This window comes from Xenopus laevis, chromosome 7L (genome assembly GCF_017654675.1).
Source record: "Xenopus laevis strain J_2021 chromosome 7L, Xenopus_laevis_v10.1, whole genome shotgun sequence".
NCBI lineage: Eukaryota > Metazoa > Chordata > Amphibia > Anura > Pipidae > Xenopus > Xenopus laevis.
The window spans coordinates 79,443,480-79,457,674 of NC_054383.1; the positions used below are offsets into that span (position 1 = coordinate 79,443,480).

The following is a 14,195-nucleotide window of genomic DNA, read 5'->3' on the forward strand; positions in this document are numbered from 1 at the left end:
CAGCCTATCACCCTGAAAAAAGGAAAAGACTTCAGCGTTTTTTGGGACTTCGCCTGGTCTGAGGTGGCAAAGGCAAGTCTGGCGTAACGTTCAGTAAAATCCACATCTTAGTGAATTTGTGGAGTTACGTCCGTTCACCAGAGCGAAAATTCGCCTGGCATTAAGAGTGTGAAGCAACGCTAGCGTCTCCTTCACTAGCGAAGTGACGCCTACGCCTGCTACGTAGTTACGAAATGACGTCACTCTGGTGAAGTTTTGCTAGCGTTAGTCACTTCACCCTTTAGGGAATCTGCCCCCAGGAATCCAACAAACAGGAAAATGTTTGATTTCACTCTTTGATTAAATCCCCATTTTGTACACAAGAAAGCTTTTATTAGCTCCAGGACAATGACAAATGCGATGTTTTATAGCAGCACCAAAAAACCCAAGACTTCCTTTCCATTGTGGGTAATGAGAATCACCACAGGTAAAACACAGAGAAATTGTGTAAGAAGTTTTTACTTTATAATATTGACTAAAAACTAATTCAGATTATTTATAGACAATGCATGCAAAAATTTATATTTTATTTACACATTTACAGTTGTCTCTTAACTGTTTTAATCTTAAAAGACTGAAACATTTATAAGGACAAAGCCATACAACTGTCAGAGCATATCTGTCAGTGTCGTGGAAATGCTGTAAGATAATAAAGACAATGCTATGCCAGAAGATCTTTTTTTGTGCTGGAAGCTCTTCACTTCTGCTCACTTGTGCTTCCTGGGCAATAGGGAACAATCTGACAGAATACAAAGCCAGCTTCTTGAAATGCTTTCTTCAGCTCACTCTAAAATTCAAAGAGAAGTGTATTATTTTCACAAAACAGACAATTAACTAACCTTTACTGGATGTAAAAATGAAAATCCTGTACCATTTTTTTCTGATCAAAACATAATCCAATAACTGCCCCGCCACTGCCAGGAAGCTTTACAGCTGAACCATGCTAGAAAAGGAGAGTAAACATTTCAAATTAACAGATTAATCTATCATATATCAAAGAAACAGTCAGATTGTTATGGCTACCACTTTTAGAATACAACCTACAACTTGTTTGATATACAGTAAATGAGATCTCTTTGGATAACCACCAGGTGGCAACAAAACATTAGATAAGCCATTATATATACTGTTTATATAGAGACTGCTGCTACAGCTACAATGGCAACCTTTGTTGAGCTCATATAATGCACAGTCATGGCCATGGGGGTGGCCATATACAACAGGAATAATATCTGGAGGTTTGTGTTTCAAGTTTGGCACTTGATAAAGAGGGAAAACCCTGAAACAATTATAAATCCCTTTTTGCTGAGTACTAATAATCACCTTTTTTGTTACCTGCCCCATGTTGTGCCCAGTAGTCTTTATTTTATGCATTCACCTAACATATAATACAAAAATATCTTAAGGTACTTGAATAAAATGGTACCTATGAGTGCTGTAGATCAGTTGTGTGTTTAGATTTAGTGTTGGAAGATCTTGGCGATTCTGTATGTATAAAAGACGTATTAATGTGTTGGTTTATAGTTTACAGAGGTTCAATGTCCACCTGTTTCTGTAATGGGACCAATTTAATGTATTAATGACTTTGAAACCAGTATGAAGACCTTTTCAACTGGCACCTGTGGCGTGAGTATGTGTAAGTTAAAACCCAACGGCTGTTACCTGTTTTGCAATTTCAATCATTTTCAGATTTCCCGGACCTAAGCATGCATCTGTAAAAATAGATCTGAACACAGAAACATAGTTAATGAAAGAAATCTTGATAGTGACTTAAAAAACACAAACTGATACATTTCTGGAAGTCATGAGAGAACAGACTCTTACAAAGTCCCACAGGATATTATTTCTATCCCTGGTACTGTGTGACAAGGTATCTGGAAAGAACATATTTAATACTGCCCGAGTAAAAGACATTCTATTGAAGACTTTGCCTTAATGCAAAAATATGAACAAGATTATGCTTTTAGGCTACAAACAGGCCACATATCCCTTTTCAAAGGCTAATATGGAACTATGAGGATTATGCACTGGTATACAGCCTCTGTTCCACATTACCATGCTACCTGATGTGTCCCCTCTGATTAGTGTTCCCAGTGTTGGGATGTGGAGGCCTATCCTAGCAACTTGTTTGTATAGCATCACTGGTTGAACAGCTAGGAACAGTGTGGTCACAGGAACAATCATGCAGGAATAAAGGGAAGACAATGAGCCTTACAAGGATCTTCTTTAGTCATGGAGAAAGGGGCAGAAACATGCAAGATATATAAAAGCAACAGATCAGTGGCCCAGGTAGGGCTAAAGAGGCTTTGTGAAGATCGGAGAGAAGGTGCAGGAAGTGGGGAAAGGACCTTCTGAAGCTATGAATGCAATCTGGGCCATGGAAGAAGTGATTATAGACCCCTAATCCCTGGGATGGTACTGCTGCCTCTAGTCAGACAATGGCCACCCTGTTTAGGTAGATGTTGTCTTTAGAACTGTTCTTTTCACATTGCTTTAGTTCAAGCTCTCCAAAATTTAGTTAGGGTCTTAGATCCTCATAACACTACCTTGTAGTATTACGCATAGTTCCCAGAATATCTATGACAGCAACAAGAGTCCCATGTTAGTCATATTTCTTATCAATAGGGCTCTCTTGGTTACTATAAATATACTTTTTCCTGCAGAGTAGTATTTATTTACATTATTTGTTTGTATCGGCTATGAACCAGTATAGGGTGGTTGTTTCTGTTATTATGTATAATTAAATCCTGAGCTGATTCTGACTTGAGACCCCTAAAGTAGCATTGTAACTCACTCATCTGGCCACTAGACACCCCTTCCCCCCAAAGGCATTTCAAACTGGTATTTAAACATAACAATGAACTAAAGGACATAATAAGAAGGCTGTAGCAAGCTAGTCTCAGACATTGGTACCTTAGGAAAGTCTAAAACTTTGAATGAGTGTTTAACACGTTCACAGTGGAAATAATGGAAATAGTGACGTATTCACCTCTTGATCCTTTCAAATGAAAAGAAAAAACAAAAGTGTCTGCTGTATTTCTATATAGTCACATAGGGGATCTCTGGTGTCTTTAAAGAAAACATAATGTTTAACATAAATCAACACATGTGCAGAATATCTACTTACACTACGATTGGAGAAGTGGGACGAGGGGCAGTCAGCATTCTGGTACCTAGGGCAGTTATGGATTGAAATACATCCCTGGGTGTTCCTTAGGGGTAGGTTACTGGGTTTCCTGGCAGGGCAGTGGTGAATATATCTATATATCAAACATTACAAGCTAGGAAAGTGGTACGAGTATAGAATGATGGAAGTCCCTAATGTTAATTCCAAACTCAAGATAGGGTTATTTACTAAGAAAATTATTATTGTTTTAATTAGAAAGGGAAAGAACTGTGAAATGTTAATGATAATGGAATAATCTTTAGAGATATTTGTCATTATATATTTTTATAGTGAAAACAGGTTCACATTTAACATTAACAATAGTATAAAAAGATACACCTGGGGCATGTTCTGTACCAGACACAAAACAGATCTGGTTGTGCAGTTTTAAAGCAGCACTGGCTGGACACAAATGATATAAATGTCTTTTCCTTCTCTATGCAGTATGAGGAGACATACAGCCCTGCAACCTTCTCTAATAAGCATTGATTCTCTTATTTCAAAACAGCACAGAGGCTGCTGGGAAAACTATTAGAGGAGTAAATAGCAACTTTAGGGTGGAACACTATTAGGGGCACAATCCTTTTACAGGCATTAAAACTGAGAGTTAGAAAAAGGGCTGGAGGAGATAAGACTTAAAATCCATGAAGGCAGAATTAAATTCAGGTCAATGAAAAGATGGTTTAAATTGTTTGGTTGCAGGACATCTTGAAACAAAACAAGAGCAAAACAAGAAAAACATCCAACCCCTGATAATTTTCTTTACCGAACATATGGAAAATGTGCTGAGCCTGGGAACCGGGAAAGTATCCAAACAGCAATTATTTTTATTGGTTCAACTCAAACTGCCGCTTAATGCTAATGCCTGCAGCTTAGACTGTTCTCCATGATAGCACATTACTCTTCTATTGTCACACAGGGTGCTTTTGCCTTTGTAGTTGGTTTTCTGAATTTTGAAGATTCAAATGCACCAGTTGGCATCAGGCTGGAATAGCTCTGCCCACTTCAAACTCCAAATCCTTGTGGTTCAGTAGTTACTTATCATAATGAAAACTATTTTCCATAAATAATAATAATAATTTTCCATAAAACACTGGTTTTACCCAAATTTTTTTCTACATGCATCATGCAGAACATATTTAGAGTGTGCTTGGTTGGTAACTATTAAGTATTACTTTGTATACTGTACTTTAACCCGACCCCCAAGTTTTATAGCTGAAAACAACATATTTTTCTTGCTTTTCACCTTTTCCAGAATACAGTTGTATACATTGTACATTTTACCTCCTTAATTGTAAGTTCTTATTCATTAATTCTGCTAATTCGTGCCAATTCTTCTGCTCCATAGCATCTCTGATAACAAAACACAAAAGTGGTCTTACATTGCAGAGCCATACTAAAACAGAAATAGTATTGAAGGAGGGCACTCCAATTGTAAACGTTTAGCCAAATATCTTAATAAACTTATTAGTGCAAGAGTAACGGCTCCTACCAACAGAGCCAGGTATATTCAAATAAACATTTCTGCACACTATATTATTGACCAAGACACATGCGGGATGCCAAAAATTACTTTATACTACATATTGAATCAATACCCATAATTTACATAGCAAATAGTGCATAATGATACTTAACAAACAAAGGGCCAGATTAATTTGAATTTGGGTGTCACAAATTTTTCAAAAGGAGGCATAGAGGCTTACAATGAAGATACAATGGCGTGTGGAAGCATACCTTAAAGTGATACTGACACTAAAAAATTATTATTCAAAATATTAATCTACATGAAAAGTTACCTATAGGTCATGTTGATCGTTTTTTACTAATAGTTCTGCTTTTGTAAGTAATTGTTACTTGAAGTTCCTAAACCTGACTGTTTTGTCAACCTGACTGTCCCTTCTCAACATGTCAGAGTTTCTAATGCTAACAGACTACTGAAGCTCAAATATGGCATCCCCATCATAGAGGAACATGGGGGATCAGATGGATAATGTAAAAGCATCTGCAAATATTTTTATGGCAAAATTATAGATAGCATGCGAAGACAATATTATGATAGATGAAAAAAAGGTTTAATTTCTAGTGTTAGTATCTCTTTAAGGGGCAGATTTATTAAGGGTCAAATTGAAAATTCAATTTTTCTAAAAAAAATTATTTGGTCAAAACTCTCAAATTCGAACTGTGAATTACCCAAACTCGATTTATCATACTCTGGCCCGAATTTGACTATTCGCCACCTAAAACCTGTTCGTGTACAAGTCAAAGGGAGAGGTAAATAAATAACCCCCCAGTCGAATTTCGAGTATATTCGAATTTAATAGATAATAGTTAATAGATAGTGCCTCCAAGTGTCTGGGTCAGTAATATAGTATGCTGTGTGTATTGGAGGCAAAACAATCCTATTGGGTTTATTTAATGTTCAAGTGATTTTTTTAGTACACTAAAGGTATGGAGATCCAAATTACGGAAAGATCCTTTGTCCAGAAAACCCCAGGTTCAGAACATTCTGGATAACAGGTCCCATACCTGTAATTATAATAGGTGCTCACAGTCCGGTGGTGTGAGCCAAAAACATAAACGAGGGCATGTAAAAAAGTTGTAAATGGAAAAATATGTGCAATGTGAAAATAACTGCTTAGTGCAAACAATTTTACCTTGTGTGTGAATTCAATAGAGCATTTGCAAATGCTACAAACATGTTCAAATTGGTCACTAGAAAATTCATTTTGAGTATAGATAATTCACTAGTCGAATTTGACAGTTTAGAGTTGTAGACCATAAAAAAAATTCGAAAATTCGAATTTTCAATTCTGTCCCTTTATGTTGAAAACACAAAAGGATGTCACCTTTTACTACATTCATTACATTTTTCCCAGAACTGATAGCGCCTAAAATGTGCTTACTTAGCTTTATCTGTCAGCTCTGCAAATAACTGCATTGCCTCAATAACATCTGGATCCCCTGAAAGCAAACCACAGAAATATGAATTACGCATATTTTTTAAAACCAAAGTGATAAAGTGGTGTATAATAATATAATTCCCTTGAGCAAACACAAGTCTCCCCAGCACACAGGAGTTATTTTTCTGGTTGGGCTTTTTGGGGCAAAAACTAAAATTTTCAAGATTTATTTTTACCCAATGCTGCAAAAACCCTGAATGTGAAAATCTCAAACCTGTCAAGGTCATGTAAAAGTCAATGGTCCCTCAGAAATATGATCTAGTGTGGCGGGACTGGCTGGAGGCCACTGAGGAGCCTTAATGTTAGAGATGGCAAGATATCAATGGCATTTATATCTATATCACCTACTTAAGTGCCCTAGGGGCATTAGATCCAGAATTATACCCGAATTAAAGTATATACAAATGTACAGGATTCAAATATTTCAAATGCTGATATACTGTGTGATATGTTTACAATAAGATGGAACCATGCATAATACAATATTTGTTTGTTTGTTTATTGTTTGAAAATGCAAAATAAAAACCTTTTAAAAAAAGTCAATGGTAGATATCTCTATCCCAATTTGAAGATATTGTGGTTTGCGCTGGGTTTAGCCCGATAATTAGTGATGGGCGAATTAATTTGCCAGGTGCGAATTTGTGCAAAAATGGGCGCGATAATTCGCTGGTGTAAAAAAAAAAAAATGGACGGTGGCGTCAAAAAACGGCCACCGGCGTTGAAAAAATGGACACAGGCGCAGTTTCGCAAATTTTGCATGCAAATTTTTCAGCCAAGCGAAACGGCGCAAATTCGCCCATCACTACCGATAATCTGAAAAATTTGGGGTTTTTGAAAGAAAAAAACTGATTTGGGGGAGGAAGTCCTAAAAACTAGTACCGGTACAATTCTGGTTTTCGCTTGATTTTATTATCCCAATCTGATTTATTTGAGTTAGTTTAATAATAAATAAGGCAAAATCGTGGATGGGAGTTTGGTCTAGCTTTTTTTATTTAAAAAATTCGATAGAATTGTTTTTTAGTAAATAACCCCCTATGTCTCACAAATGTGCTCAAATTAGTCCACTGCTGTCCACCATCAAAAAAACTCATACTTATATCAACAATGATAGCAAAAAGAGCACATTCCACAGGACCCTGCAAGACTTGAATCATGTTGTTTGAATAAAGAAGCTGCATTGCAGCATAGGTGACATGTGCAGGGACGGTTGTAAAATCAACTCCTATTCTCATCCCAGGATAAAAGCTTGAGATGTAATCTGCTAACATAGTATGGTTAGGAACATTGCTTTTTCTTAGAAATGTAGATGGTGTGGGAAGGAGGGGACACAGAGGGGATCTATTTGATTTTTATGGAAGGACTGAAAGAATTTCTCTTCCCAATGCAAATCCGTAGAGGCGTATTTAACATCAAAGTATAGAAGGCAAGGTTACAGGATGAATCATATTAGAACAAAAATGAGCCATAAGTTTACCTACAGATCTTTGCTTTTGTTTTCTAACTTGTATGTGACTATTGACATCTAATTGCTGATTGGTTGCCATGGACAACATCACTGGTGATGTTTTTCACCAATGTTTTACACAGCATGATAAATCGGCCCATAGTTTGTTTACACTTTGTATACACATAGATACATTATATACATTATTAGAAATTATCCAAATTCTATTACAGGCTCCAGCAACATCTGCTAATAATTCTTCAACTTTGAACCTAAAGTAATTTTTTGGATACTTCGACCATTGAATAGGATACTACGACTTTGAATTTACTTCAATTTCGATTCAAAGTAAAAATCCGTCGATTGATCGCTTAAATCGTTCGATTTTTATTCGACCGCAGGATTGCCAAATTTGTTGAAAAAAACTTTGAATTCGATATTCAAATTCGAAGTTTTTTAATTCGATGGTCGAATTCCGACGTTTTTTGTATTTCGAAATTCGACCCTTGATAAATCTGCCCCTAAATGGCAAACGAAATCATATATTTTTTCGAAAGAAAAAGTGCCGAGATTCTTCTTCATGAGTGACAACAGAACAGGTCCCAGCATGGGTCTATAAACCTCAAATTAACAGCATGCCTTGCCTTCCGCTGCCTGTCATTTCGCATAGAAAGCACTAACCTATCAAATATTTTGTCACATAGCCTCTCCTAAATGGGAAATTTAATACAGAGACCCACCTCCCAAATATTTTCAGAATGAATCAGCCTTACAATTAATTCATTTTATCTATGCTGTGAATAGCTGTAAATTAGGGTTAAAGAAAATGACAATTTCAGAGGTACAACACTTTATGCTTTATTTTGACATTTTCTGTGCTATTAGTTAAGAGATTTCAAGAAGTGTTTTTCAATAGAACTTCTGAAAGTGCAGTAACAAAAGATGTCTGGCACTTTTTATTGACATCTCATATATTTAGACGCACACAATAACAAGCAGAGTAAATGCAACTTACCGTTTAGCCACCTCTGACGGACATTGCTATGAATCACTCCTGAATCACTTGGATCTCTCAAGTAAGCAAGCCAGAATGGAGGTGCACATTGAATATCCATTTGCACATAGTTTCCTGTATGGCACAATAATATTAAAACACATGGTAGACAGTGATCAGTGCAACTGTTTTACAAATACAATGGACCTTTCCTAAGGTAAGACCTTATAACATCTGGAAAATGTTCAAAGTATTTGGTTTTGCAAAAAGGCTTCAGCATTTTGTCTAAAATACCTATTAACTTTTTAACATATCTGACCCGAATATTTGAAGATTATTAACAAACAATTCATGGAATACAGTCTTTGACTTATGCAACAATACTTTTTTTTTTTTTTAACATGAGTTCAATAAATAGGGCTTGTGCTAAACATACTTTTTGCCAATTGTTTTAATCACAAAATGTCTATGCTTTTTGTTGTTTCTTGAGCTAAACAGGGCAAACCAAACAGGAAGTAAGGCTACTCCATCTTTGGTCCTTGTGAGCTAAACGATTACATAAAAGCCAATTATAAAGGGGGATTGTCTGTGCACTAATAATTTAATTAAAGGGGACCTGTCACCCTAAGAGGTAATTCCAAATTATTTTCTATTTTGTGTTACGTAAAATAAACTTTATTGACAGTTTTTTTTTTTTTTTTAACAATGTTTTATTGAGTTTTCATAAACACAACAGATTATGGTTTACAACATATGAAGTATGTCAAGATAAGCATAGAAAAAGAATATACAATGCTGCATGACATACCAAGGAATTAAACAAATGAGTACATATACTTAAAGTCAAAGAATCCAAAGGGAAATAGATAACAAAGCATAAAATAAAAGGGAAAGAAATAAAAATAATTAAATAAATAAATAAACCAAAACCTCACTCAGTGGTTTTACAGATATAAACTTTATAAGTAGCACTATCAGATTTGCAATATCTCTAAGATTTCAATTTCATGACTAGGATCAATTTGTTGGAAGAAAAGAGACCAGTTATCTAAAAATCTGCACTTTAAATGAGGGTTATTTATTTTTATCCATAGCGCTTCCTGCCAACATAATTGATGCATCTGTGATAGAACATCTGTCATGGAGGGGGAAGCTTCTGAGAGCCAATATAGAAGAAGAGATTTCTTCGTGGCAGCAACGAAACGAAGGATCAAATTATTGAAATCTTTAGTATTGGATTTATATTGGTTTATTCCAGAGGTAAAAGAGGAGCCTATATTTAAGAGAGCAAAGACTGGAGACAATGTAATATGTATCTTTAACTTCAAACAAAGAAAATCCTTTAGTCTTTGCCAGACCAACTTGACTTGGGGACAACTCCATAAGTAATGGAACAAATCCACATCTTCATGTTTACATTTCGGACAGTATGAGATGTGACCTGAACCATTACCCTTACAAAATAACTTCCCATAACCCAAATGGATCAGTCTGTAGTGCTGAACTCTCCAGTTTTCTGAGGAAAAATTTTTGTTAAATTTAATAATGGAAGAAGACAACTGGGAAGGAGTGATTACGTAGTGTAAGTATTTTGTATTGACAGTATTTAACAATATATAAATTATATATTGACTGCCTATATTATCTCTACTTTTTTAGCACCCCTTTTCTATTATATTTCCTTTTTTCTTTTTTTTCCTGTTTTGATTGTCTATTTGTTATCTTATGGATATGTATGACATAGTGTATACCTTTATAAAAGGTTCAACAAAAATATAGCATTTCTCTTTTATAGTGAAAAATAAAACAAACAGTACTTACCAAACCCATGTTCATCCATTAAAGATCTGTTGAAATCCATATAAACAAGACCCTCGTAGACCTTTGAAAAAAAATGGGGGTTATGTTAAACCTTAATGGGGTTCCCCATACAAAAAACAGTTTTTGGCATAACTAAAGAAATATTTAAAACAAATTTTGTTATTTGTAAATGTCATTGCAGGTGAAAGCAGTGTTTGTTTATCCCTTTCTTTTCTCTAGGCCTGAGTTTTAAAACTGTATCAGGAGTCAGTTCTCTTCGTCTTTTTATCTTCTGGCATGCAACATAATTTTGAGTCAGAGCCAGGAGTGCAGAGAAAGTGAACAGCTACAATGCTACCGCTTGCAATAGCAATTACATTTAAAATAACTTAAAAACATTGAAAATTGTTAATGACTGTATACTGGATACTATCTCATCTAGTATACAAGAACAATATTTGACCAGACTAAAAATATATCAATAACTTTATACAAACTCATTTGACTTAATTCACTGTTTCAGTGTCAGAGACAAGAACAACAATTTATTAAAAATCTTCACGAATGTTACTGATTTTATAAAAAAATAAAATAAAAATAAAAGATTTTACAATTGACAAAATTCTGAAGATCCACTTCCCGCTGGCATCTATGGCATTTTTTCAATACTTTTTAAAATAAAAAAAAACAAAAAACCATCACAGAATCACGTGTTTTTGAGGTTGCAACTGCATGTAACTTTTGATAAATTCTATAATTAAAATTTAAAAAAATGAGATTTGATAGTGTGTTCATTGTTTATTTTTTTTCCATTAATGAAGCTTAATGAAGAGATGTATTTATGTATAGAAAGAACTATTATCCACATTTTATAATTACCTGAACAACTCGATCCTGCAGGCCAGCAGTTATAAAAAGTTCTTCTTTTTCAACTTCCAGGATGAAATTTGGTCTTATTGATTTCGGCATATCCTACATGAGGTATATATATATAAGATATTAGTTACATAATATCATTGTAAAGCATAGGGTATCAGACTGGGACTCTTAAGGAGGATACCCAGCAATATATCAAGGGTAGAAGGATGCTACGTTCAACTTGATGTACAGAATATGTCCACAATATCCGAACACCTGGCTGTCTCACATCTCATTTTCCAAACCAAGAGTATTAATATGAAGTTGGGCCTCCCTATTATTGTTTAACAGTCCCATAAGGCTCTCCACTAAATTTTGGAACAGTGACAGTGAGATTTACTTCTCTTCAGCCGCAAAAGCATTAGGGAGGTTTTACTCTTTTATTTTTTATTCAGGCCTTGCAGTCACCATTTCAGGGTTCTGTGAAGTCCAGACATGTTCTACAATTTTCATCTCACCACACACACTTCACCTTGTATATCACATTCTGAAACATCAAATAGCCTTCCCCAAACTGTTGGCATAAAGCTGGAAACACTGAATTATCACTGTGCACTTTTAATCGAACCAGGGCCCCCCAAAACAGAAAAGGAGGTAGCTCTATGACTGACTGTTCACTGTGGACACTGGAGTCCAATGTGTTGTACAGTGTAATAAACCCACAAACCCCCTTGGCTTAAACCCTAGGGAGAAACTGTGACTGGCTTATTAGGTTTCATTTTAAAGACTTATCTTCCACAGTGTTCCAAGTTTGACTAGTGACTTTATTTCAGCTTTTCAACAAAGTAAAAGCTCCGACATTACATTTACTGACTAAATGAAAAATAGGATGTATTGAGGTAGCCATGACAATGAATACATATCGAGACTTACATCATCAGTTAAATTATAAAATTTCATGAGGCATTTCAGTGTTGCGGAAACAATTGCACTGAAAAAGACAAATAAATATTTCATGAAACAGTAATACTAAAAACAACACAGCATATGTAAACAAGAAAATGTATTATTTCTCTAAATATTCCTGTTTACATACAGAACATTCACAGTAAGTGGTTCCATTCATCTCCTGAAACGATCTAATAAGACTTCTATTAAAATAAAATACCCTTTGACAGCAAAACCAGTTATGAATGTATTACTAACATTTGCAGAGGAATCAGTAAATCATTATGTATGTCTTTCAATGGCCACTGAAGGGCTCCTAAAAGTGCCAGCTTTACAGTGGAGAATATTTTCTGAGAAAAAGAGCAATCTGTATGAGGAAAAACCCTTATCAGCACTCCTTTAACCTACATTCATCTGGACACCTGCAGCAACAAGAGACAGACATCATTCGTAATTTTCTATAAAATTCTCATATAAATGAGGACTTGCTGCACATGAGCTTTTAAGGAGAACAACAGCATCCATGATATCAGGGTAAATTGTAATGAGAACAGATGTTTAGATCATTTTATGAAAAGGATGATGCCGGTAAGCCATCTGCAGTCTGTGAAAACAGAGAGGAAATGCGGTTTTCCCTGATCTCAAAATAAGGGCGTTTAATCTCAGAAATAAAATAGCTAATAATAATAGGAAATGATAGTTTCAGTGATATACATTGAGCAAAAGTGGAAGAATATTTACTGTAAATAAATCTTGCTCACATTAACAGATTAACTATAGTCCATACTGTGTTAATTATGGGATTAAACACTACTAAATAATTAAATTGGAATACAGGAGAGCAGAGGAATAAAGAAAGAGAGAGAAGGTGAATGATGTGACAGAATATTGGGGATAAACATTGGAAAGAGGAGGTCAGAAAATGTAAAAAAGAATATGGGAAGGGGAATAAAAGAATGGCTGTTAACTGAGGTAAGAAGGGAGAGCTGAAGAGTAGAAGAGAAAGGATGAGGATAAAAAGTAAAGTGGATAAAAAGAATTGAAGTGTAAAAAGAAAACTGAAGACAAGGGTATGGAGAACCAAAATATAGGACAAAATAGGTCAAGAGTGTAAGAAGAGAGCAAATTAGGAATGGAGGGAAGTAGATAAAGAAGAGAGGGGAGATAAAATGAACGGGGAAAAAAAAAGAGAACCATAATCAACTGGAAAGGGGGAGGCAGAATAGAAATGTATAGGGTAAAAGAAGAAAAAGCAATAAGCATAACATAAAGTGGAAAATAAATTTAGAAGAACAGAGAAGACAGCACAGATAAAAGACTCAAGAAAAAACAAGAAACGGTGGGGGCTTGTTGTTTTAATCATAGTTTGTGAAGCCTACTTATTTTTGGGGACCTACTTGGCAAAGTATCTTTAAATTCAAGTTATCTGGAGATTCCTAAGCTTAAGTAACAATGATGTGTTCATAATGGAGCTTTGTCCCCAAAAGGGTGAAGATTTGAGAGGATATTTCATTCCCTAGAATAACTGCCTCAGTCAATGTAACACCAAGTTCTTATTATATGAGCATCCCCCTCCCTCCCCCTAACATGAGCATCATTCAGATAAGTGAAATTGGGAGTGACAGGTGTTGCAGGCCACAATGGGGGCACGTTTGCTCCCTGTTCCAAATTAGGAGAAGTTTGCAGCCATTGCCAGGGTGCAAATGCTTTTAGAGGGGTGTGATCCATTAGCACTCATACATAAATGACCCCTATTGTGTTATGAAAAATAATAGACCTTTGTCAGACTTTATTGAATCAAATATGTTCTGGTCATACAGGTTAGGGACCTGTTTCCTGATAAGGGGTCTTTCTGTAATTTGGATCTTCAAACCTTAAATCTGCTAAAATCATATAAACCCAATAGCATTGTTTCCCCACCAATAAGGATTATTTATATTTTAGTTGGAGTCAAGTACAAGGTACTGTTTTGTTAATACAGAG

At 35.3% G+C, this 14,195-nt stretch overlaps 1 protein-coding gene across 3 annotated transcripts in view; it reads right to left on the bottom strand.

Moving 5' to 3' along the window:
- Positions 1-365: 365 nt before the first annotated feature.
- The window catches only part of XB5896631.L (glucuronokinase 1 L homeolog), a 45,799-nt gene continuing 31,969 nt past the window's right edge, over positions 366-14,195 (bottom strand). For 2 of the 3 annotated variants that reach the window (XM_018225754.2, XM_018225753.2), the window contains exons 15-23: positions 12,198-12,255; positions 11,286-11,378; positions 10,428-10,488; positions 8,628-8,741; positions 6,112-6,169; positions 4,490-4,558; positions 1,702-1,765; positions 911-982; positions 366-826 (exon numbers count right to left, since the gene is read on the bottom strand). In XM_018225754.2, the coding sequence (XP_018081243.1) occupies positions 737-826; positions 911-982; positions 1,702-1,765; positions 4,490-4,558; positions 6,112-6,169; positions 8,628-8,741; positions 10,428-10,488; positions 11,286-11,378; positions 12,198-12,255 (679 nt within the window). In that variant the 3' untranslated portion in view covers positions 366-736. Of the gene's footprint in view, positions 827-910; positions 983-1,465; positions 1,525-1,701; positions 1,766-4,489; positions 4,559-6,111; positions 6,170-8,627; positions 8,742-10,427; positions 10,489-11,285; positions 11,379-12,197; positions 12,256-14,195 lie in introns of all 3 variants that reach the window. The other variant, XR_001932259.2, reaches the window with a different exon arrangement.